Source organism: Epinephelus lanceolatus, chromosome 14 (assembly GCF_041903045.1).
Source record: "Epinephelus lanceolatus isolate andai-2023 chromosome 14, ASM4190304v1, whole genome shotgun sequence".
Lineage (NCBI taxonomy): Eukaryota > Metazoa > Chordata > Actinopteri > Perciformes > Serranidae > Epinephelus > Epinephelus lanceolatus.
This window is the reverse complement of record NC_135747.1, coordinates 10,661,906-10,688,805: the sequence shown is the minus strand read 5'-3', so window position 1 is coordinate 10,688,805 and position 26,900 is coordinate 10,661,906. Positions and strand designations below refer to the sequence as shown.

Below are 26,900 nucleotides of genomic sequence, written 5' to 3'. Positions count from 1 at the left end.
CAGTGATGGTGACAAAGAGGCAGATTGAGAGGGGCCGGGGCATCATACCAGGGCACAGATGAGCTCATTGTTGAAACAGGGATTTCCACATTTCCATGTAAGTGTGCCCCATGCCATGACACAGAGCTCCAAAACAAGAGGGGGGGTGGACAGGAAAAGGACGCTCACAGGGCACCCACACCCAATCCTACACCAACATAAACACATACAACAGACTTTGACATAAAGAAATTACAGTGTGTGATTTGTCCACAGTAGGTCTGTGGAAACACAAGAAATGCTGCCCTTCAATTTGGATTGTAGTTTTATCATCACTTTATTGTGCATTCCAGCGCAGTCCAGTACAATTTGATACAATGCAACAACACAGCAGCAGGTGCAGTAAACAAAAGTAACCTTCACACATATTTTGAAAACGCAGCCAGGCATGCACAGAGTGGAATGGTTGCTGGCAGTCACATGAAAACACAAAGCAGGCGAGCATACAAGGAAGAACACACACACCAGCTCTACCTCTGCTCTGTCAATAGGGCTAGGCCTGCACGGTCTCCACAGCAACCACGCCCCTCCCTTTGGCTTGCAGGGGAGGTGTTTTGAAAGTTCACAGCGTGTTTGTGCGTGTGTGAGTGTGTGTGTGTGTGTGTGTGTGTGGATAGAAAGATAGAAAGGGGCGTGGATGCGGAATTAACTTCAAGAAGTAAAACACCCAGCCTTCAGTTCTCAGCTGGAGCAAGTGACAGCTGCATCAAGGCAGAGTGAAACCATTACTAGACTAATAGTGTTCTGGTGAATTACCCCATTAGAGCGGGACACTTGACCACCTGTGAACCATGGAAGATGACGCGTCCCACGCCGAGCTCAGCGGGAGCATCACCGGCAGCACCCACACCATCCCGCAGCAGCAGCCACAGGCCGAGAATGCGGAGCTCGTGATCACACCGTCTTCCGCCCCGTCCTCCCCGACCCCGACAGGCACCCTCTCCCGCCTGGGCTTTAAAAGCCCGACCAGCCCGACCGCGGCCGCGCCGGGAAGCCCCCCCAGCGGCCAGGTGAGCGCCATCACGGTGGTGGCGCTGCTGGATAAGCTGGTCAACATGATGGAAGCGGTGCAGGATAACCAGCAGCGGATGGAGCAGCGGCAGGCCGACCTGGAGGGCGCCGTGCGGGTCGTGCAGGGGGACGTGACCCGCCTGTCCAAAACTCACGTCGGCACCTCCAACAGCGTCAACAAGCTGCTGGAGCGCTCGCGCAAAGTCAGCGGGAACCTGAAGGAGGTGAGGGAGCGCTTGGATAAACAGGCGGTCCAGGTGAAGAAGCTGGAGGCAAACCACAGCCACCTGCTGAAGAGGAACCACTTTAAGGTGCTCATCTTCCAGGTGAGGAAACGTGGTGATAGGAAGAGAAAAAAACATAGTGTCACTTAATGTCTCAAAGATTCTTTAGTATTACAGTGTTGGAACTTTAAAGGTGCACTCCACTGATTTTAGTTCAGTTTAGTCATCAGTAAGATCACTACTCAGCTACAAAAACAGTTGTTATTGTCTTATCTGGTAATGGAGAGTCCTCCAAAGTCTGCAAAAGTAATCCAGATGATGTCACAGTGATGTCATTAGAGTTGTCTGGCTTGGGCTTGTAGCTAATAGAAGGCTGTGTTACAAAGTGGAGGTGTGGGGTTTGGAAAAAGCATTAAGGAGGCAATTCCATAGCATCAAATGAAAGATGTTATCAAGTTGCATTATGGGAAGGAGGGAGGGTTTGGAGCTTAATCCACTTTAGACACTGAAAGTCAGTCTCCTGCTGTTTCACGATGACAAGTCTTTTTCCGATGTCTCTCTTGTGATTGCAATGCTAAATGGCAAGACTACCCCTTTGAAGTTAATCCATGTTATTTATTTTTAATAGTTTTTAATTTTTAATTTTAATAGGATATATTTGCATCATGAATGCCACATGAGGCCTCATTTTAGTATGTGTGTGTGTGTGCGTGTGTGTGTGTGTGTGTGTGAGAGAGAGAGAGAGAGAGAGAGAGAGAGAGGGAGATTTGCATTCATATTTGACTGCAATAGTGGGTGTGTTTCGATGTGCCTGGTTTGCAGTGACACGTGATGTATTGTGGGTGAACAACAGCACTTTATTACATTTTCAACACTTAGAACTTGTTGAACAGGACTAAGGCAACCTGTAGAGCTCATTTGACAGATGTTGTGGGGAGTTGTTTGTTGTTTTCTGACTTGAAATATGTTTCAAACACACATCCGCTAATACAGAAGGATAGAAACGACGAATCTGGTGTCTGAATAAAAGTTAGGATCATAACTGTTTTTATATACATGCATAAAGCTCTCTTCTCTCTTATCCTCTGTTTGTGTGTGTGTGTGTGTGTGTGTGTATGTGTGTGTGTGTGAGAGAGAGAGAGAAGGGTGTGTCTGGGAATGGAGCTACAGAGGATAATAGAGGAGGGCTCAGACACTGACTTCGACTAGATCTGTTTACACCCCACAGTCATAATTCAGACAGACAGATGGCTTTTGGATGGATTTACCACCTCAACTGCCATATCACACCTGTGAGGGTAAAACTCTACACTGGCGCTCAAAAGTGATAAACTTCCCAATTTCCCCAGGAAATTACGAGTGGAAAGTATCCTTATATAACCCACCTCTCACTTATCTCAAGACATAAAAATAGTTGAAACTTGTGTTTGTACAGCATGTAAAAGATAGGCTTTAGCTTCAGCCTGGAGTCTTGTGGTTGCCATGCAAGATGAAAGCAGTTCCATACCTTAAAGAATTAAAAAAGATCTAGGCATGGTCTCTGAGTACGCTTCGTACATGAATAAGTACATGTTCTTTGGCGACTACGGTGTGTGTGTGGGTGCGTCTGAGCAGCATGTGCGTACAAGTGTGTGCCCAGGCAGCGAAAGGGGGGCCATTGTTGACACAGCCAGAGCCACAGAAAGCTCTTAACTGCCGTTGTTATCTGGTTTCCCAGGTACTGAGGCTCTGTTGTTCAAATGCAACAGGTGCCAAGACCTTACCCTGTACAAGGTGGCTCTGTGTTTCTTTGGGCGAGGTCCCACAGATCGATTTGATTCAATCTCTGGTTAGTTTTTATGTGCAAGAAGAGAGTGGCCAGTTGCTTTGGAGATAGTGAGAGTGGACGGTGTTGCTTGCTTTCAATGCATTGTCAAATTCCACAACTCCTTTGGATTTTTCATGTTGTGTGACCTGCTTGCAAATATCTCTTTGTTTTTCTCCCTTCTGTGCATCGTCTGAATTTATTTTATTGGTGTTTTTTATCTGCGCTATTACATTAAGGATGGCAATATGGCCTATAAATAGTATAGCAGTACTTTAGGCTGTATCCTGATACACAATGTTTATCTTGATATTTTGAATTCTAAACTACTGTAGGCTATGAAAAAACTAATCTACTAAATGAACTACTGTTACAATTGTGTAAAGTAAAATATTGTTTTAATACGTTTGAGTAAAGTTATAATAAAGTTAAAGAAAGAACTGTTATGATAAAGTCAATTAGGTAAGGTTATAATATAGTTAAAGTTACAATAAGGTTAAAATAATGTTATAATAAAGTTATAATAAAGGTAAGGTACTGTTACAATAAAGTTAAATAAGATTATGATAAAGTCAGGTACTGTTATGATGAAGTTAAATAAAGCTATAATAAAATTGTAGTACTGTTATGCTTAAGTTAAAGTTATAATAAAGTACTGTCACGATTAAGTTAAATAAAGTTGAATAAAGTTATAATAAAATTAAATTACTGTTGCGATAAAGTTACTGTTATGGTACAGTGACTTTGAATAAATAACTGTTACGAAAAGTTCTATTACAATAAAGTATTGTTACTATTAATTAAAAAGAAACAGAACCACTGGTGCTTTTATTCTGAAGTATCGTGCTCATGTCAGGCCAGAAGTGTTAATGTTTTGGTTGTAAGCTTATAACTTCCGGTCAGTTTGCTGTTAGCACAAAGTTTAACTGTTACAGTGGTGCCACTAAAGGTGATGATTTATTCACTGTGAGTGGGAAACACACTTACAGCTCTCCAGCTCATATATTAATAGTATTTGCAAGTTGCACTGGTGCTCCATGGTCACATTTTGCGACCATGGAGCACCTATGCTCCTATGTGTCTGGAGCCCTGCAGGTACAAAAACACGCCTCACCTGCTCATGCTGTCGCCCAGTAGCAAGTGGTCTGGATTGGCGAGTAAGTGTGTGTGATGCATCATGTTTGTGAGTCTTGTTTTAGTCTGTGAGAGAGGGAGAGCCATGGAAGAGAGTGAGAGAACAGAAGCACCATAGCGAGTTTCATGCTGGTGGCTTTTAAAAATGAAGTGGCAATCTATGTGCTGTATTCGCGATACTGTCAATATATCCCATGTGGAATAATCAATGATACATCGAGTAGAATCGATTTTTTTGCCCACCCCTATATTACATTAATATCATTAGAGCATGTAGGAGTAGGCTCCAAAGTGCTGATCTGACTTCTGCTGAGTTTTTTCCTGTTAATTTGAGTCAAACACAGAGTGGAGCATTTGTAGATGGGTGTAGTAGGGCCAGGTATGTGTGTACAGCATGTGTGTGCGTGCAACTTGCCCATTGGATGTTATGCTGATGTGTTGGGTCAGGTGTATGCAGTTACAGAGCTGGTAAATGAGACTTGGCATGCCTGAGGGGAGCGGGAAATAAAAGAACCGTTCAGCCCTTTTTCCTCCCTGAGCTTGTGTTGACTCTTTTCTGTGTCCATCACTTTCTGCCTCACCTAATCTCTTTTTTGCCCCTAGTGTTGTGTCTGTTTTTCTCTATTTTCTCCATCTGGTGCTGTGCTCAAAATTTCTTGTTTGATATCTTTTGGTTTATGTTTAAATATCCAACCGTTTTTCACTTCTCACATTGCTCTCTCCCGCTGCTTCTTTGTCTTTTATGCAAACTCCAACTTGCATGTGTCGTTGGTCCAGCCACCTGTCCTGATTCCCTGAAACAACATGAAAGCACATGCTGCATGCCTCACGCTACTGTTTGATAATGCACATTTGCTCCACACCCGAGAGCCAAACTCCCTATACCAGCCCTGTAGCTATTGGCCGAGAGGCCCTTCTCCTCCCCTCCCCGCTTGACAACACTGATCCAGAACACTCATCACCCTGTAAGTGCCAGCTGAGGTGGAAACACAGAGGGTTTCTGGGTAAACGCCGACAGTTGCAGGGAGCAGGGGTCTAAACCCGCTCCAGGCTTTGGCCACGGTCAGTCAGAAATGGCTGCGCTGTCTGCCGCTCCGCTGCGTTCCTGTGCATAACAAGAACTAATGAGGACTTAATTACCGATGCTTGGCCCTTGTTTGTTTGTTTTTGTGCACCAGTGCTTTTCCTGTCCCCACATGGCCCTCCCCTCTCTGGGCCTTTTCTCCTGCACACTCATGCAGGGCACACACAATTCCTAGCCATCTGAGATTCCAATGTGTGCAGTGTAGAAATTATTTTGGTAATTACTGTTTGGAAAGGTGAAATGTTTTGCGTTGGATTGCAGATATTTTCCATTATTTGGCACACAGATTAATTTCAAAGGCTCATTACCTGAGTGTTTAAATATCAGCAGTCGCACTGGAGATCCTATAACTTATCTTAATTGCATCACTGTAGCATGCTACATGAAATACGGTATATCTGGAATTTTCATTTCCTGCGACAGGAGTCATTTATGTCTGATTGGATCTTAATCTCCCCATCTGTGTTTATTTCACAGTGGAATTTCATCACAACAAACAAGGCAGCCACAATGGCAAATTGAATTTGAACGCTGTGAGAATTGCATTTGTTCTCCTGCGTTGCTCACAGGGCCCCGGTTCAGAGTTTTGCTTGATATTTTGCTGCGAGAAAGGAGTTGTTGTGTGGCTCTCGTGGTGGGGCGGGAAGAGGATGTTTGGTGATTGTCTGTGTTATTTGAATCCCTAATCGCAGACTGGCAGGGAGAGTCAGAGCTCAGAGCTCTCACACACTATCAAAGAACGTTCATATCACATTGCAAGGAAAGAGAAACAAGCTCCCCAGCCAAACTAAACACAGTGACTGTGACATGCTTATTGTTGATAGAAGTTGTGCTGCAGGAGTTGTGATGGAATGAGGGTTGTTCTGAAAACCTGATTCACTCTATAACATACATGTATTAAGTGACATTCATTTAAAGTGGAAATAGACAAGTAGTTTTTTGCTTTAACTTATCATTATTAAGTAAATGTTGATTGCACAATGTAATGGATAAAGAATAATGACACCACCTGCGGTAAAGCCTCGCTTTACCCTTTGCTAAGCCCCGCCCCTTTGTTGAAGAAATATCAAATTTTGGAAAAACTAAAAGCAATTTTAGAGAGAAGCAGACAAATTGGCATTTGAAGGCTATATCCAGGATATGCCAGGCTGACTCAGCAGTGAGTACAAATCACAGTATAAAACTGAAGCACTGCATCACCTGTTGATGGAGACATAAGACATTGAAATGTAGGAACAACATTGTAAATCAGGGTAGGCCTTTATTCACTGTCTCAACAAAGCAAAAGCAGCATGTGTATATATTCAGTATACCTTCAGTAACCTAGCTAGCATAGCATAGAAGTGCTAACTTTGTAACATAGAGTATATTGTTTAATGTGTACCTCCCTCAGCCTCTCTGGGTAACAAGTGTCATAGCATGGTCTGGGTGAATACTCGATTCTGACTGGCTGCAGGGTGTCCGTTAAAAACTGATAATGGACACTCACTGAGCAGTTCTGGTGAAACTGTTTGTGCACTGTTCTAAATTAATGCACGGACTACATAATAGTATCAGACTGTATCTGAGTAAGGCTGTATCAATTGTTTACAATTAATTTCCAATAAAGTGTAGTCTTTAGTGCCTCAACCTCTGAACACCACAGGACGGAGACTGCAGGTACTACACTGCCCCTCCGAACTTAAGCAATTATTTCACATCTCACTCGCTGTTCAACTCGCTACTTCCGGCTGCGGCTGATAGTAAAGTTACACATGGCGTATCATTTGTTTGCAAAAATCTTGATACTGATTTTGGGACAATGACATGGCTGGATAGCTAGCTAGTCTTACTGGTAAACATACTGTCAAATTTTATTCACTGTTTGTCAACCATAAGTAATGTTATTGACTTTAAATCTTATGAGCATAACGTTTGCTTTCTGGCTGATAGCTGATCCAAGCGGTTTTATGAGCTGAGCAGACTAGAAATATCTCCCATTGCTAAGTTGTATCTAAGGTTCATCCTATTTACTGGAGTAGTGAATAACATTGCCATTGCATAAGAACCATGTGGGGAGGTAATGATTGTTCCAGGTATTAGATAAAGCCTCTGGTGTTACCACGGAAAGTTACAGCTTGTGAAAAACTTTACATCTTGATTGCAAAAAGCACAAAAGTGTAAATGAATATTCTTATTTCTTTGTTAAGTGACCATGGTATGTGCGGGATAATGTCCTTTGAGGTGTCCATTGTCAGTGTTTAATGGCCTTCTCGTAGGCAGTCGTTCACAGTCGTTTATAACTCCATGTTGGCCATTAAAAGCTGATAATGAACACCTCATTGGGTGTTATCCCTTACTGTGCACCCCCAGGCCCAACATTTAACCGTGACTAGCTTGAAATTCACATACCAGCCTAAAAAGAAAGACAATCTGAAATTATTCTATCGAGTAAATGGAGCACAGCCGTTTTGTTTTTGGTCCCTGGCTGGAGCTAGCTGATGCTACTCTATGATTGGCCAGCTGGCGTTTGAGGGAGGGACTAAGTGCCAGGGCAATTCTGTCTTCCATGAGGTACGTTCTCCTGGGAAAATGAAGTCTCAGATTAAGGCATAAAAGAAGCGCGTTAATCTTTGCGCAACCAAAAAAGTAAGAAGATAGCACTTCCGTTTTTTCTCTGTAGCTATTGGTAGCTATCCCCAGTTTCCAAATAATAGTAGTAGTGGAAATGGAGGGCAGTGGAACAACTGTAGAAACTGTGGTAGTTGCTAGGCTGTGAGGAAAATGGAAAAAAGTGATCTGGTTGTCTTTGCGACAGTGGTGCCAACAATAACACTACTTGGAAAAAGGGGTGGGGGTGGTGGGGGGTCTGTTTCCATTCCAATAAGTTGAATAAATTAATTGTAAACTCCTCTGACTGTGGGACTTCTCCCTCTATCACAATGTCCTGACTCGTCATTCAGTACAGAAGATGCTTACAAAGGTTTAAAGGTTTGAGTGATTGACTTTTCCCCAGTCAGTGCCTTTTTGTTTGCTTTGCTACCAATCGTCATAGTGCTTTTGTACATCGACACTCGACCAAAGGTTAGTTAATCTTAGCTTTCAGGAGCAGGAAGTAAAAGCGGTTTTTCCACACTGTAAGATGGAGGACAAACAGGTAATTTGGTTCCCCGCCTCACCCTGAGCCTTTACCTTTACTTTAATGGCACAAAGCTCATTACTCCAAAGGTAAATAAAGCTTAATAATGGCCTAACAAGTCAGCAGTGTCAGATCCATTTGAGTCCCATCTTGTGCATACAAATCAAATGTGACACAATTGAAGTTTTACTGCCAGAGGAACCCTTATAGCCAAACCCTAACGAAGCAACAGTAAGAGACAGATAGAGATCTTAGCAGTTGATTGTTAAACTTTAATATAAAACACTTACTCAAACTTGTCCAAAACAATATATGTTCAGGGGCAAATAGATATTTGAGTGTAATCATGTTGCACATATTGCACATGTTCAGGGCAGTACCCTCCATTTTAAAATCCTATCCATTTCCACAGGTTGGAGCAAGCCACTGGCCGTAGGCTACAGCTCAGATTTGTTGTGGGTGTCCCTCGACCAGGTGATATATAGCACCAGTTTGTAGCCTTAAGCAGTGCTCACTGTTTCAGTGCATTCAGACATTCAGGACCTGCATGTTACCAAGCTTAAAGTAGGGTGGTTAACTCAGTGTTACTGGACTAACTAACTAACTAACCAAAAATAAATGGACCGAAACAGAAATCCAAAAAAACAAATGAATTTCAGTCCTGGACCTACAGAAATACTGTATGCTAAATATTAATGTTATTTATCTATACTGATTATATAATACAGTTTGAGATTTCTGTATTTCTACCAGTGTTGGGGGTGACACATTACAGAGTAATGCATCACCATGACCACACTACATGTGTCAGTAATGCAGTATTGTATTATTTCGTTACTTGTGTTACATAAGTTCTTCAGTTATCGTCCTAAGTGCGCCCATGTAGAGGCTCGTCAGCCTGCTGGGCAGTCTTGTACTGACTTCGAAGAGGAACAGGTTGTCTGACAAACATTTGAGTCACTCCTCATGAGGTGAAACCACTGCTTTAGTGGTAAACACGTCAAATAAGCTAGGACTAGTCTCTAAAGCCAGTTTGGTGAGTGAGCAACTCAAGTGAGTTTGCTGTGTTTGGCTGTTTGATTTGCTTCTGCATGTCTGCAGCTGTCTGTACCTAAAGAGTAGCATGAAAGTCAAGAGCGCTCACTCCGCAGCAAAATCTAGGGACCAAAACGTCACCAGAAGTACGCTGCTCAGCAAAGACCGCTTGACTTGAAGCAGTCTCAGTCGACTGTGGGTTCTCCGATTGACAATTTAAATCTCTGACTTTTACTGTCAAGAGGCAGCCCTACAATTTCCTTTATTAATTAATTAAGTGAAATAATGCTTTTCTAAAGTAATGAGTAACCTGTAATCCAGTATTTTTTTGAGTGAAGACCCCAACACTGATTTTGACTTATCCCACTAACCTTTCATCACTTGACGCACTGGCTTGTTTGCTGTCTGACCAGGATTCAGATTGGACAGATTTGCGCTCAGTGTAGACATAGGCACGAGATGTGTTGTCTTTATGCAGGTGTTGGAGGTTTGGGTAGACGGCTAGCTTTCACAAACAGGAGGAATACGTAATTCTAAAGTTGTCTCATTCACATGTTGTATCCTCTTACGTTAACTGGCAAACCTACATTGTGGGTTTTGTGTAGAGTTGGAGGCTGTGTGAACGCTACAGCTTCACTGTGAGGACAGGGCCCAGCTAGCTGTTGAAGTGGCTGATAGTCAGTCTTGACCATATCTGGCTGCTTGTTAGAATACAATATCTTCTTCTATCTAGCTAATTCTACCCCTATTAAATACAAAAAGTGTGATATGTGGTGAAGGCTCTGGAGTTGTATGAATGCACCTTTGGACAAATAGCTGCTAATAGCATCACATCATTTTAAATGAGTAGCTAGCAGCTAGCTGGGCTACTTGTTGGGTGTAACTGACTGATTGTTGATGGAGAGTGAACAATAATCAGAATATCCCAGATAAAATGACAGGAGTTGAGTTTGTGATAGACATTTTTCATGGCAGACATTTTGACATGTCATAGTAGAAAAAGCGAAGGTGTAGTTGATATAATTAACCACAACTGCAACTAGTTTCATGGCTCTGGTTTAATGCATGGTGGAATTGCTAATTGTGATGCACAACTGAGGTAATCAATCTACCAATCAATTGCTGTGCATATCTGTCTTTGACAAGTCAAAATGTGCTCTGTAAAACAGGCTTATAATGTTTGGTACAAATCTTGTTAGATACTATGAGGACCACATATACAAACCTGGAGTTTATAGATAATATTGCAATTGAAATATTGGTCAGAAATAGTGCAATTTGATTTTTCCACAAATCATTTGTCCCTCATAATCTACAGGCTTTGAGTGAGATTTCAAGCATAACATTTCTGTGAAAGAGTGCTGGTGGATTGGAGTAAAACTGGTCTCAGTGATAATATTCTAATATCAACATGGCTGCGTAGCCTCTTAGGCATGCTTTCTAAATGAACAATGAGGTTTGTTTACAGCATGGTTTCCAGATTTGTCATCATTCTTATTTTCCCTTTGGGGTTCATTCCTCAGATAATCCTCTGGGGTTTTCAGAAAACAGAAAATAAAGAGCGGCCAAGTGTGAAAGAGAAATAAATATAAGGAGAAAAGGGAATGGACGGAGTGAGACATATGGTCTATTTTTGTTGACTAATGATAAATCCACAAGAGTGAGTTTGGATAAGAGATATACTCAAGTTTGTAAAGTGTACAGGTGAAAGACATGCACACAGAGCAGAGGTATTACTCTAAGTGCCTGCTCTTCAGCCTGATGTCACATTCAGGTTTGACAAGTCTGCTCAACTGTCTAAGTGTGTGCAGCAAAGGCAAGTTTGCATCTGCAGATTCCTGCTGTGGGAGACTAGTTGCAACAGCTTCACTGACACACAAAAGTGCTGAATGTTACAAAGTCTTAGTGAGTCTCCACGACAGACTGGTGATGTATAATGTGGCATGTTAGCGAGACTACTGAAGTTGTCAGTGTCATTCATTGCCATGAACTAAAAGTTGATGCTATAAAAACATACAAATTAAAGATAAAACAAAGCTGTGAATACAAAGATAAATAAAGGTGGAAGCTTTTATGCTGCAGGCATTCTTAAGGTAATGTCACTAAGCTGTTTTGCACACTTGCACTTAAATGCTCTTTCTCATTCTCGCTTGCTCTTACTTGACTTATTGAAGGAACAGAGTTATCTAAATGGTTAAAGAGGCAGTACTGGGAGTGTTTCTTTGATGGTATTCTGCCAAAGACGCTAATGGTCCTATTAAAAAATACAATCTGAAAAAATGAAACTAACTATGCTCTTTTTACACCTCCTGTCACCACCCTTCTTTTCTCTGTCATTAGACTTCAGGGCTCTGTCTACGTGTCCACTCCTTGTTGGCTTTTCAAACCTTGGTGTCCATCCAATCCACCGGCCAAGGCCACAACATCCATGGCAGGAAAAGGGAAAACAATAGCCATGCTTGTTCTCAGCGTTCTTACTTCTCTGCTCTTAAATAAAACATGAAAATACATCAAGTCTTGAGATAATGTGATGACTTCCGGGCTTCTCTGTGGACACTCATGCCCTTTGACCTCCAAACAGGGGTAAACATTGTGACAATTGGTGGTAGCCTTATCATAAATGCTCATGGTATCTCCACACAGCCTTTATCAAACAATGGTTTTGATAGGCAGAGTTCGGGATTGTGCTGAAACAATGTATGTAGGGGGATATTGGGAGATTTGAACAAAAGAGCTAAAGGAGATTAACATAGCAATGGAGCAGGGTGAAGACAGGAGCAACAAGAAGTGTAAGTGTACAAGAATGTCTTAAGATACTTTACCTCATCCATCATGCATGCAGAGGGGATGGAGCACGATGAGCTGGGTGGGGTAGTGCAGGTTTAGCAGTGTGATCCGGTTGATGTAAAGGAAGTGCAGTAAGTGACAAAGAGCGCAATGGTCCAGTCAACCATGGGGTTATTATAATGAATACCATGCCATGTATGAAATTCATTATGGTAACTGGGGAGCACATGTCGCAGAATATGAAACATATCATCATCCGACGTGCAAGGACTGCTATTCTGTAAATTATGGGCTGAGTGAACAGACGACCTGCATCATCATTTATGTCATCAGGAGGAATAATCGGCGCCTCTCTGGATTGCCACGATCTTCATTTTACCAGCACGTCAGCATGACATCGCCTGAATTGGTTATTGTGTTTGATTACACAAGCTTGCGAGGCCAGTAAACATGCCGTGTTTTCTTTTGGTGAGGCAGATATGGGAGGGGCACAGATGGGAAAGAATGCCGTAACTTGTTATGCAAAGCTTTATGGGTATCAGGCCAAGAGGCATGATTCAGAATTGGCATGAAGTTGCTGATTTATGATACTTGGGATTATAATGTTTGACGATTTGAGCATCGTTGGTATGGTGGTACGGTGTTGGGCTAAGATCTTAACAGTTGTTATTTGTATATGTACAATCATTTGTGTAAGACTCCACTACACTATGTACAGTTACAGTCCAATGAGAGGTTATCATGTCACCCTGTCCCATGACAAATAGCAGAATTCCATTTCCTTGCCTTCCTTTCCTCCATCCTTCCTTCCTCTGTCCACAGATGGCTCCTCGTGCACATTTGGGTGAGGGTGCAGGGGGCGTGATGTTACGCAACAAGCTGGGAAGGGGTGAACTGTAAAACAACTCTCTGCCCTGTAATGGGAAGGATGTAATCAAAACATATGCAGATGAAGGCAGATTTGCAGAATCATGTGAGTTTCAGGTAGCCACTACGGCATTGTTCCCTGACTGGATGAAGCTTTGTGTGAGAGAAAGAGAAAGGGTTCAGGGACCATAGTTTATTAGATAGTGTTTTGTTTGGACTTCCTGAAAGGGAAAGGTCGTGTTACATGAAGGGGGTAGACACTAGTGTTGCACGGTATACCGGTACTAAAATAGTACCGCGGTACTAGAGTATTCCAAGCGGTACTATACTGCATTTGGAAAATACCGGTACTTTGAAATTGATTCAATTCATTAATGTAGTTAATTTATTTTACTCATTTATGCACACAAACGCCTTTCTTGTTCCTATTGGAGCACAGATTGCGCAAGTGGTGTGTATGACAACACCTGTATCAACATTCGCAGCTGGCACACGTGAAATAAGACAAGAGAAAGTCTGAATCGCAAAGGGAGACAACACGAAACAACACAAACTTGGTGGAACATTTGAGTTACCAAACCGTGACGTCCGTACTGAGGTACTTACCGAACCATGACTTTTTTGGTACCGTTACACCCCTACTATTTATTGTTCTAAAGGTTTGTATCCAAAAGGACTTTTCCTTAGGAAAAGTACCGAAGAGTATCGAAAAGTATCGAAATTCATATTGGTATTGGTACCGAAACAAAGATTTTAGTATCGTGACAACACTAGTAGACACATTTAAAAAGTAGAAGGAGTGTAGGGGGGAATTTAGATGATAAAAAAGGGGAATATTCAGAGCCAGAGATTTGAATTTAGCACTTTGTTTTAAATGTACAGTACAAAAAAAAGTCTGATCAGTCAATAAGAAGCATCCATACATCCTCCTCAGTTTGTCATCGGTCTCTTTTTCTCCCTGTTTTTTTAAACTAAGTCTCCTGTCTTTTTTATTCTGTAACAAAATAATTGCAGGGGCTTGGCAAATGTGCACACACATGCATTTCTCTGTGTGTGGTGGTGGTGATGGTGTGCCCTCTCATTGGTGCAGTCCCCCGGAGGCACCTGACTCACTGTGCCAACACACCTGTGCTAACCTCGCCTGTTAGGATTAAGAAAACCTCCATTCATTATCTGAAGGGACAGGACAACACACTTGTTTAACTTGCTAACACGCACATACACATGTACACATTAGCACACATAGGGCTGCCCCTTGAAAGTCAGAGATTTGAATCATCAGTGGGAGATCCCTCAGTCGACAGATTGCTTCAAGTCGAGCACGCGTTTTTTAATTTTTTACTTCTTTTTTTTGCTAGTCAGTGTGGTGTGCAGTGTACTTCCTGGGATGTTTCAGTCCTCAGATTTTGCTATGGAATGAGTGCTTTTGACTTTCACACTACTCTCTGGAAGAGACAGCTGCAGACACAATGCAGAGGCACACAGGAGGAGAAACTTTCCACCGCAAGGCTCCGAGATAACATTATTGTCTCTCTTCTGCTTGGAAGTGTTGAATTTACAGCTCACAGCTACTTCATACGACACAGTCTCTGGCGTTTGTTTGATTGTTTAATATCTAGTGTCAACAAAAAATGTTGCGTATTTCTATGTTCCATGTTAGCGCCGTTAGCTTGTTTACTACATTACATGAATGCTGCTGTCAATGTGAACATCCTGCTGAGCCCCAGTTAAACCCAGTGATGGAAGTGTTGGCAGCCGGAATCAACCAGCTGATTTAGCCCAGTCCTGGGGCATCATTCATGCTAAGCCTCAGCCAAGTTGGACTACCACACACTACCAGACTTAGTCTTCCAGCATGCCGATTTTGGGCCGAAGCTGGACCAGGTCACTTTTTATAACTGCCCAGTGATGGCAGTGTTGGCAGCCCAATTCAGGGGTGCCATTCATGCCGGGTCTCAGCGAAGTTTGGCAACTGGACAAGGCCTGGCTAATTTCATCTGGCATGCTTCAGGGTGATTCTGGAAGAGGTCATTTTGACTACCCTAGGAACTTTAAAACTTCATATGGAAAAAAACAAACCATCGAATATTCATATTAAACAGCCAAATCAGATTTGACTGACATAATTCTGGGCCATACAAACCACAGAGGGGTCATTATCATGGTTCAAAAGAGTAAAAGCTTTCTGTTTTGTTTTGTGTGTTGATTAGTACATTTGTAAGGTGTTTTTCTGTGAGCATATATGTTTTCAATCCTATCTAAATAGAGAGAGGGTAACAGGAAGTGTAATATAATGAAACTGACCTGGAGAAATGTATGGCAATCTGTACACATAAAAACCAGGGGCGTACACATTAGGGGTGTAAATCACCAGTTTCATCACGATATTATATTGATTCTTTGAACAACGATACGATATTCTCTGATATTACAAAGTCTGCCACGATACGATACGGTTCAGGGGTCTGCGATCGATATTAGGCGATATTAAACGATCATTTAACATAGTCTGTTACAGAAGAAGCTGCCACCGCTTTCTTTTATACTTTGGGCCTTAAACACATAAACAACAACACATAAATAATAAGTACAGTAAAGTATAGCCACAAGATGAAGAGCATCCTCATAAAGGAGCATTTCTGCTGCATGCGCACAAATGCGGCCCAATGAGCACAGGGCTATGATGAGAATTAGCTTGACCCTCACGCCCTAACAACTGCTCAACGCTCACTCATTCACCAAGTTGACTTTTGAGATTTTGGAGGCGAGGATGGAAACACAGTGACCGATGTCTGCCCCTTTGATTGGTCATTTTAAATACTGACCATGACCTGTGATTGGATGTTTGGTTTGATCACTGACACAGCGGAAGACAGGGAGTTGCCTGAGACAACAACCATTTTAAGGGACCATCATATCGAAACATGTAAGACTTACATGTTTCGATAAAATGGGACTTCTTTTAGAGATCCCATTTTAATATTGTTTGAATGTATTGATTTCATTTGATGTATGCAGCTATCTTCAGCAAACTTAACTAACTAGAGGTCTGTGGCAAGCTGACTTTAAATATTTAGCTAGCTATAGCAGAGTATTGCAGTGTGTGCAGTATATGAAATCAGTATCTTCAAACAAGATTACATGGTTTCTTTGAAAAATGTCAACTTGTTGTAAGATCCCAGACACACCAAACTGACATCAAAGTAGTGGAAACCAAGGCTGACTATTTCATCACCTCACTTTGCCTGTGTCTCGGCCAAAAAGTTGCACTTAAACACATGACAGAGACAACAGCCAGCGGCCAATGGCCAGCACCTATATTCTGCACCTGCATGAGAGGACATAAGTCTTCACACCAGCAGGTAGCAATAATCTATATTTGTCATTAAAAAAGGGAAACTGGAAGAGCGGGTTTAAGATGGTAGTTAGCCACTTAACACATTAACAACACAGCCTTATGTTGTTTTGGATTGGCCGAAAAATAGCCGACAAGAGCTGACTAGTGTGAATGATGCAGGACACACCAAAAACTACGGCAACAAACTAGGGCCCTAAGACTTGTTCCCACATGTTGGCCACAATATTGTTCTCCTGGGCAACTGCCTGTCTTTCACTATGTCAGTGATCAAACCAAACACCCAATCAACGCTCATGGTCAGTATATAAAGTGAGCAATCACAGAGAGGTGACATTAGCCACTGTCTTTTCCCAACTCGCCTCCAAAGTCTCAAAAGTCACTGTGATGAGTAAGTGAAAAAGCAGTTGTGAGCGTGTAGCTGATGATTGAATCTACAATCTTGAAGCAAAGTGTAACTAAATGTGACAAAAAAAGTTGTTGGAGCTTTGTTTTTTGTTTTGAAGAATGGATTGCAGTGCTTTTTATCATATTCTGTATATGGATGAGTATGCAAAATCATATACAAATCACATACAAAATAATTCCCATTTGTACTTTGCATACACATCCATACACATCCACCTGTCCATCCATATGTAGAATAGGAACAAGACAAAAAGGCTTGACAGTTTACAATGTCTGCATGCTATTAAGGAACTATAATGTTCACCATCTTCGTTTAACGTGATAGTGTGCTAAAGTTTGTTAATTAGCACCAAACACAAAGTACAGCTGGTTCTGATGGGAGTATAAACAAAGGCAAGAGATCAGATGCAAAAGAAGCAGTATAAGGTATCCTTACACATAAACAAAGACACACACTCACAGAGTAACGTGAGCCCATCTGAGCTCTTTGAGGCAGTGGTGAAGCGGTCCTGCCCCGCCCTGATCTCTCTCTGTTTGGATAGAGCAGGAGACTCCACAGAACTGACTTACATAAGCTCTGGCTTACTAACACCTTGCAGGACTTGCAATTAGACTGTAGTTCTGCCATGCAACTGTTAAATGAGATCTTGGACTCCATTACATAAGCATTTAAACCATCTTTGAAGCGAGTGCTCTTTGACGTACAGTAAACTTGCTGTCACACTAAATTAACTTTGTTTTTTGGTTTGCTCCAAATTTATTTTAATTTACTTTCATCTTGCTCTTTTAAATATTTTTTTTTTTTACACAATGGCTGATGTCCTACATGGCTGCACAAATACACACTGGCAAACAGATACTCACATACATACACATAACACATTCTCAGTGGCTAATGAGTGCTCGCTAAGAGGATGCATTAATTAACAGGGTTCCCAAGAGAAAAGTCCCAGATTGTGAGGTCCACACACACACATACACACACACACACACACACACACACACACACACACACACAGGACAGACCTGGGTCAAATGGTATTTAGGAAGATTTTGTTTGTTCAAGCTTGCTTGCCAAGACTGTTGGGGGTTAAAATGAGGACACACTCATTTCACTGTTTTACTATTTGGACAGCCAAACAACAGAAACAGCATTTTTACCGCTTAAACCAAATAAAAGATGTAGAAAATGAGCCAGATGAAGTAAATACTGTGGGAAAAAAGGCTATGATGAACACTGGAGGCTCCAGCTTTGTGATTAGTATAAACACGCATCAATTAAAATTGACAGGTGAGGCATTGATTGCATTTATCACCATGACTAACTCATGAATTAATCAATAAAACTGCACTGTGTTACTGCAGCAGGTCTTGTAGTAGGAGAGCTCAGTTTTCATTGGCGGGCGTTTGAGTTTCAGTTGCTGCCTCCCACACACTCCAGTACCCACAGTGATTATATCAAACATGTTTGAGCCAAATCAGAAAGTCTATGGCATGCCCAGACTGGAGCAGAGGAGTCACGATTGAATCTTTAGAAACCTTAACACCACCAAACAATCAGGGAAGCTTAGTGTTTATTATCAGGGAACGTTCCACTGAAGGTCAGGACAGGCCAAATTGGCTCTCGTTTTCTAATCGTGACCGGTCAGGTTAGGTGGGTGTTTTTACCCTTGAGCTATCTCACACATTATGCTGATTAAAACTGTTTGACTCCATCTGAATTGAAATGTATTCACCAAAAAAAGGGAGATTATCATAAAGTCTGGAGCAATATCTTTCTATAAGCAAGCTCTCTATGTAGGTATTTCTCTGCAGCATCTAACGTGTGCAGTACAACCGCTGTCACCCACATAGTTCTTGTCCTTCTGATTTGATTCTGCATGAACACGTTGAGATCCACACAGTTTCTGTGGGTGTGGCACACTGTCAGGCCAACAGCAAAATTTGGCATGCACATACTGCTCATTGAGATATGACAGGAGGGAGCTACACAGAGCAAAACCGAAAGGGAGGAATTACAGTTAAACCAAAAGAGAAGGTGGTGGTAACCAGAGCTTTTCCCCAAGGTGCTACTTTTGTCTTTTTTGGATTTCAAGTTACAAAGCTGCAGTGCATTACAACTCCAAGCCTTTTTTGGGATGATGACAACAACCCCTAGTGGTTGTTGGTAGTAAATAAAAACTCACTGTCAACACATGCAGAAAAGCTGTTTCTTAGTGCTTTACAAGTGTTATCTTTAAGGAGAAAAACCAAAAAAAATATGTAGGATCATTTAGAAATCACCAGATCATCCCAGCTGTTCTATATATTGTACTGTACATTTTAAAGGTTTAAAACAGCCAGTTTTTTTCTCTACCCCTGTAAATCTGGCACTAAGGTTGACGTTGTGCCTTTAAGAACACACTGACAGATTTATTAGCATTATCTGGGAGATACCCAGAGATATTTTACAGTCTATGGAGATACCATTCATGCTTGGCGCACACCTGAACTGCATGTTTGAGATCAAGGCGAAAGGTATCGGGTGTCTGCAAAGTGGTACAAACAGGAGGATTTCTGCATGGCTGTCCACGTCTCGAGAGTTTTCCATACACTAGACTAGAGATTGTATAGGTGTCAAAATGGCATATTGTATACTGCTGTGGATGAAACTAGGGTAAAACAGCAGTTGGACTTAATAATGGGTACTCATTTCAAAAAGCCTCCGATCTGTACAGAGTTGATGCAATCAAGAAACTGCAGAAAGTGATACACAAAGTTGTGGAGGTGCAAAAGTAAAACACACTTTAATAGGTTCTTATTAAGGGCTAAACATGGAGTATTCAAGTCTATAATAACAATATTGACTGATATGGATTGGAACTTTTAATTACTGCAGGACCACTTCACTTTACGTCATGGTTTTGTGCAGTTTACCTGCCACAATCACAGAGTAATAGGTCTATAGAGATAGAATTGTCTCAGTATGATGTGTGTGAACATATCGACAATCCATGTGTTACTGTGTAATGTGTAAATATTAAACACCTTCCACAAATACAAAAAAAGATTTATTCACTCACAAAATTTATATTTGCAAATAGAAAATGGATCTTCAAATACACACACACACACAAAATCCACAAATAAAAATAAAAGAAATCTGTGGATACATTTTTATTAATTTTCCAATAAATATAAAACATTAAAAAAAACATTATTCAGTTTTTATTTGTGAATCTCAACTCTACACTCATGAATTTCTGAAAGTTTTGTGTAATTCCAGATCTGTTTTATATTTGCAAAATAGTTTTGTTAGTTTACATATCTTTTTTGTATATGTGGAAGTTGCTTAATATGTACACAGTAGTTACACAGTAACACATAGATTGTCGATCTGTTCACACAAATAATATTGAGACAAATTTATCTCCATATCAGCATTTTTGCAACATTTTATCCAATAATATAATTGTGACGGCTTCAGTATCATCTTTTCTTCCATATTTTACCAACGTCATGGAAATTGCACTAAAATTGGCTTGAATGGGCGAAAGACAGATTGTAGGTACAATACCACTGTCACCGTTTGTGATGAGAGAGGAATGGACAGGAGGCAGGACTCCTCAAGACCATCTGGTTAGCCCAGTCCTTAAGTATGTGCTAATGACACCCCATGAGAGATGCATTGCTCACTTCTTCAACAACCTATGGCATGTTTTAACTTTTAAGCACTCCTGTAATGCCTTCAGAGCTGCCGTGCATTCTTTGAAATGCATTCATACTTACGTGTAGGCTCATTGTTACAGGCATGGTGCACAGAAACAACTACCATTCAAAAGTGTGTCGGTCCAACATATACTGAGGGTGACTGGGGCCTGCACTGGTGCTTGTTCTCGAAACATCCCCACGTTAAATATCTCAAATATGACAAGCTCCACTGTTGACTTGTGACTGCACATAGTTTCAATTCCAAGTTGTAGCTACAAAGCTCATATTCAGAATTAAATACTAATTAAAGCCACCCAAAGCACTCCCCATTTCATGGTGATACTGTATTCCTAGCCCAATCAGAATTAACTTTCTCAAACATGTTCAGCACTGTGAGGGTTGCGGGGGCCTTGAAACCATTCAAGCAAGCCTTTCCTAGATTTGATTTGTTGTGGGCAAATCAAAGTATTCATGTTAACTGCCCATACATAGGCATGTCCTGCCCCTGAACTTACAACATAAAAACGGCTGCAAACTGTGCTAAGTCAACTCAAACCCAAGTATCCACTGGTGGTACTTAAAGCTGATGTCACAGGGAGGGTTTCTCTATGAGCATTTCAAATGTGTAGTGGAGTATGTCAACCACTGAAGCTGCACCTTCACTCTCCACTCACTCCTGGGTGTGAAAGGATAGGGGCAGAGGGGGGTGGGAACTCTAGCTCATAAATCCCCGGTGGAGTGGAACATTGCATGTGTATGCGTGTGTCCGCATGTGTGTGCCTGTGTGATTGTGCACAGATGAATGGGCAGCGAGTAAGAGGGAGGAAGAAGAGACTGAGGAGAAGCAAATTGAAACCCTGGATATTGAACTCACTGCTATCCATTTTTAGGGTCATCAATGTGTTCATGGATGGCGAGTTAAAGGCAGAGAGAGACATAAAAGAGAGAAAAAAAGGAGAAAAGTGTGACTCCTGCAGAGAAACAGGTGGAATTCCTCATATGTCTGGAGGAGAAGGCCAGGGAGGCATGCAGAGACTGGTTTCCTCAGTCCTCAGCAGGCAGACCAACCCAATATGTTAAGTGTGTGGAGTGTGTTAAATACAGACAGCCATTTACAGTGGTCAAACCATGGCCAGAGGTATACAGGAACACATTTATGAGGATGGGTGTTTGGAGGTACACCTAAAATATCTTGCTTTTGATCATCATGGTCATGAATTCCATTGTAGTAATTGGAACCAATGTATTCTCATGCAATGGTTCGTATGATATGTTATGAAAATGCACATACAAGGGTTCATATGATATCTAACAAATACGCCTCCCATGAATGACATCGTCACATTTCGTACTTAATGTTAAGTTTCACAGGTTTGGTTTAGGAAAAGAAACATGGTTGAACATTGTAAAGTTATGGGGTTAGATTCAGTAAAAAAGAAACCTGGTGATGACGTTCCTTAAAATAACTCACTTGGCTCACTTGGTTCACGGTCCCGAACATTGTTCTCCTGAGGCAATGTCTGGTATTTGCATGACTCATTCACCATCCCAACCTGCCTCCTTACACAGACGTTTGCTCTTTATACTACTTCCTTTTTTACTTCCATCAAGGAAAGTTATGTAAGTTGGGTTTAGTCAATAAAAGTTATATAGGTTAGGTTTAGGAAAAGTCACACGGTTGAGCATTGTAAAATTATGTAGGCTAGGTTTAGGCAAGTGAAGTTACGTAAGTTAGGTGTAGGAAAAGCTACATGGTTGGGCCTTGTAAAGTTATGTAGGTTAGATTTAAGGCAAATAAAGTTACGTGGGTTAGGTTTAGGGAAGAAAAGTTATGTAGGTTGGGTTTAGGAAAAGAAACATATGGTGATGACGTACCTTAAAATAACTCAAAGTCCACTTGGTTCACAGTCCTGAATGCCAGTCTCCTTGGAGAAAGTTCGGTGTTTTTTCGTGACCCATCCACCACCCCAACCTGCCTCCTTGCACAGACCTGATCCAAATGACTGCCTTCTTAACCCTCCTGTTTTTGTCCTTCTGTTTCACAATAGGAAGACAATGAGATCCCTGCCAGTGTGCTGGTCAAGGACTCCCTCAGGACCCCACAACCAAGCCATTATGATGCAGATTCCATCATTCCTGCTCCATCTGTTACCGGCTCTGTTGATGGTAGCCGTGCGCATGAGGAGGGCCTTCAGACCATTAGCCTGTCCTCCGATGACGATGATGGTCTTGCGGCACACCGAGAGGAGGACGAGATGTTTGAGGGTGAGCCAGTGAGTCCTGGCACTTCCCGCATGTATGAGACAAGGGCTGACAAGTTCAAGCGCAACAGCCTGAAGAAGGTTGATAGCCTCAAGAAGGCCTTCTCGCGCCAGAGCATCGAGAAGAAGGTGAACCAGATAACCACCAAGATCGTGCCACCAGAGAAGCGTGACAAAATCAAGAAGAGCTTCACCCCTAACCATCCCAAGAGCCCGACTGCAAAATCATCCTCTTTCAAGGTATCTCCCATGACCTTTAATGTCAAGAAGGTCAGAGATGGGGAGGCCCCCACACAAGACATCTCACCTGTGGGAGAAGCCCATGTGGAGATTCCTACTCTGGAAAGCTTAGATGGAGAGATTCCCTTGGCGGAGGTGCATGCCCAGGAAGGTCTTGTGGAGCAGATCCAGGAGACGCTGAGTCCCTCCACCCCAGAGAACATGAAGGCAGAGCTGAAGGCAGAGCTGGCAATCAATGGAGAGACACCAAGCTTTGAGTGTGAGATCAATGGTGGTCGTTCTGCTGGCCTGGCAGTTCCAGAGGTTGATGAAGATGTTGGCGAGGATGAGGAAGAAGAGGAGGAAGAAACAGAGAAACACAAAAGCCCTGTTGAGACAGCAGCAGATGCCCAGATTCCCACAGCATCAATTACTCTGGAGCAAGTGTCTTAATATGATTTAATTTTAGTGAGCATCAATTCTAGTTTTCAGTTCTTTCTTTTCTTGCTAAAGTTCCTACATTTGTGAACATCCAGCAGGCACAAATTATCCCTCCATTGTAAACAGCCTTGTGTTCTTGTCATAAACACCTATACGGATACACTAGACACATACTCTAAGCTTCCCAAGGCAGTCCATCCTTGGACCATTCCTGCAACACTACCTTTGATTGTAACCAGTATAGTCTAAAAACCTTGCCTTAGACTTTACAAGCAACTAGGTTAACAACTAGACCTCACAGTGTATCAGAATCCAGTGCGAGTGCTTCCTAAACCCTGTAGCTGGGTTGTCCAAAGAAAGCACCAATGCACTATAACTCACTCCCATCAACTGGAGCCCACCTCTTCAATAGCAGCACATCTCCAGGGCGCTGGGCCAACTATCTCCCTCCTGCTGGGTTTGTCTGCCTCTGGAGCTCTCCTCCTTGCTGACAAATAGCCTCTTTGTTCTTTGTGTTTCTTTGTGAAAAATAGTAAATCTTTGGCAACAGTGGTACTGCCCACAGCCTGTTGAGGCAGCGTGTTGCCAGGTTGTGTAAGAGTTGGAATGGGGAGTTTTGGGGTTTTCAGTGAAAAGGTCCTGGGGTGTTTTGTAGTGACGTAGAGGTTGTTTACTAGATTCTTTGGACCTGTGCTGAAAATGCCCAGATCTTAACTAACAGGCGACTATACTTTAGTAGTCCGAGTGGCACTGTCTTGTCTCCTGTCCTTCACCTACCTGCACGTCAAATTGTTTGTTACCTCTACGGAGAGATCCCATTCTTAATGTCTGACTTTATCATTGATTAAGTACCTAGAACACCACATGTATACCTGTGGTACAGTAAAGTATTTTGTAATTTATGATTGCCAATTGAGCAAGTAACGATTAACCTCCAAGTGCTTAAAAGAAGAATTGACAGCATTTGAATGCAATCAGTGTAAATGTTCTTATGAATCACACCAACCAATAGTCTAAGAAAGGTAAAAGATAAACTTTCTGTATTTGCAAGGACTAGTTAACATGTTTGTGCTCAAATACACTGATGCAAATGAAGGACATGGTTGCAGGATAGAGGCTACACTAGATGCCCAGAAACATATGTAAGTGACACAAAGAACCCTACAGGTTTTACCCCTTTGTCTTTACTGCAGGGCAACTTTGTATGTTTATGTACAGGAATATTTTTTATATGTGAGGCACACTACTCTCTAGATACTTACATCTAATACACCATAAAATCATAACTTTATGACAACTGCCTTGAGTGTGTGTACTCTATACAATAAATGTTGTATCTGTGAATTTGTTTTGAAATACAAGATATTTGTGTGGCGTCAGGCATCCATAACTTGCATGATGAAAAGTTTACTCAGTTTCATATGTTTCAAACATAAACACTATCTTATACATTTGCCAGGGCACCATCACTAAATTCCCACCTCCCAGATACATGTACACACATGCTCCAACAGTGCCTTTACCTTGCACAGGCTGGTATGAGAAATTGCAGTCCTGAAGGGATGGATTCCTATGTTTTTGTAGATAAGAGTAATAGTAAAACATGCGTGAAGTTTTTTTCCTTACAGCTTTCACTTTATGGGGCATAGATAGTCACGGCTTGATACCAACTCCATAAAAGCTGAGAATGTTTAAGTTCAAAGGAGGTGCAAATACATTCCCAACCAACTTGTGTGTTTGGAAGTCATGCCTGAAAGTTTCCAAAAAGTGACCTTCCTCTTGTTGCACATCGTTAGCGCTATACCAGCCGTGGTTACAGATGTCTAATACCATGACTCCCTAAAATAATTTAGCAAGTGGTACCAGGTGCCAGATACTAGAGAGGTCACAGAAGTGGATAAAGGCAGAGGACAGCATTCCTAGCTTTGACGGATGACTCCAGCTCAGCCCATTTTTCATGCTCTTGGCCTCCTTGTTGAGACAGTGCAAAGAGAGGAAGACGCTCTCTGGAGCCACAGGTGTTGTAGCTCCTGGGCATGAGCTTGTAGTGGAAAGGGGACAAGTGTGGCTGTTGGGAAGTTGAGTAAAGGACTTAAGTTGTTGGAAAGGATGAAAAGGTTGCCTTGGGATTAGGGATACTGTATGTAAAATTTTGGGAGTCTGAAATACATTAGACCTTGGAAACTGAAATACGTTGCAGGTGTTAAACATACCAATATCTGGCATTGTAGGATTCCATTACTTATACCCCACTACATCCATCATACATTTTCTATAGAAGACAGAGCAAGGGATTCTTAACATCTTTAAATCAATATATGGATCCCCAAATATTTTCATATCCAAACTAAGCAAAAAAGAAGTCCTTATTGAGAGAAGTTGTGCACATCAAATAGCAGACATACTTTCAACTCGTACTTGACCTAAAGCCTTTTAAGTGCTTCATGTGTTACAATTAACCTGCCAGTTTTCTCAATGGGATTTGTAAAGAGAAAATAAAAATATAAAGATAAATAAATTTAAATAACTTACCTGTGTTTATTAAATGTGCTTAGTCATTTTGAGATTTTTTTCTTTTTAATTCTTCTTTGAAAAGGGATCAAACACTAGGTTTATGTGTACATTCTTTAAACTAGAGATTACAATGTGACTACAATGCTTTGAGGTATTTTCTGCTTATTCATGCAAATGTGTTACTTTGGTGATCTCACTCTTTGCTAATGATAAAATGTTATATCTAAATTTGTGTATTGTGTAAGAGTCTGGTTTTTTTTGTCTTGAAATCAGACTGTTTATTCTGGATCATATGTGAGAAATGTTTTTGTGTGTTTGTGTGTTCAAACACCGGACATTTACAGCATTTGTCGGGTAGTGGTATCATGTTTAACATCATCTTTGTTTATACAGAGTTCTGACTTTATAGCCTATTCATTTAGTTAACCACTTCAACCAAAGAGGTTTCCTTCACAGCAGAAGATTCCCTGCCACCTGAGTGTTAAAATGAACTCCTCCTGACACTTGTTTCAAGCATCCTGTAAACATGCAGGCATTTCCTTTCAGAATTTAGTATTGTATACATCAATAAAGATTTTATAACGTTCAAGTATTCTTTGTGGTCTTTATTTGCAATCAAGGAGATGAGTAAATGTAGTTTATGTTACGTGGATCATCTATACTGTGATCCCAGTGACTTGCAAGTTTGACCTGTAGTATTAATATGAAGTTAAGCTTGCCATTGATTTGGTGTTGCATTCTATTAAACCTAAGTGTAGGTAATAAGGTAGCTGGATTAATCTCAGTGGAGGGAGTGGTTCAATTGCTCAACCCGTATTTACACAGCACGGTTTGTTGATTCAAAGATAACGATACACTGAAAAATAAAAGTGATAAGACAGATGGTGGGGCAAGAGCCACAATAAATGG

General features: G+C 41.5%; 1 protein-coding gene across 1 annotated transcript; it reads left to right on the top strand.

The window, feature by feature from the left end:
• The first annotated feature begins 685 nt into the window (after positions 1-685).
• On the top strand, positions 686-26,580 carry cavin2a (caveolae associated protein 2a). The gene is made up of 2 exons (XM_033617963.2): positions 686-1,376; positions 22,605-26,580. The coding sequence occupies exons 1-2, from the start codon at positions 831-833 to the stop codon at positions 23,487-23,489; spliced, it is 1,431 nt and encodes a 476-aa protein (XP_033473854.1). The 5' UTR covers positions 686-830; the 3' UTR covers positions 23,490-26,580.
• The last annotated feature ends 320 nt before the right edge of the window (positions 26,581-26,900 follow it).

Bases quoted from the DNA above. Each gene is read 5' to 3' on its own strand.
- cavin2a (XM_033617963.2), top strand. From the start codon at position 831: ATGGAAGATGACGCGTCCCACGCCGAGCTCAGCGGGAGCATCACCGGC. The intron at 1,377-22,604 runs GTGAGGAAACGT...GTTTCACAATAG, and splicing joins TTAAGGTGCTCATCTTCCAG to GAAGACAATGAGATCCCTGC.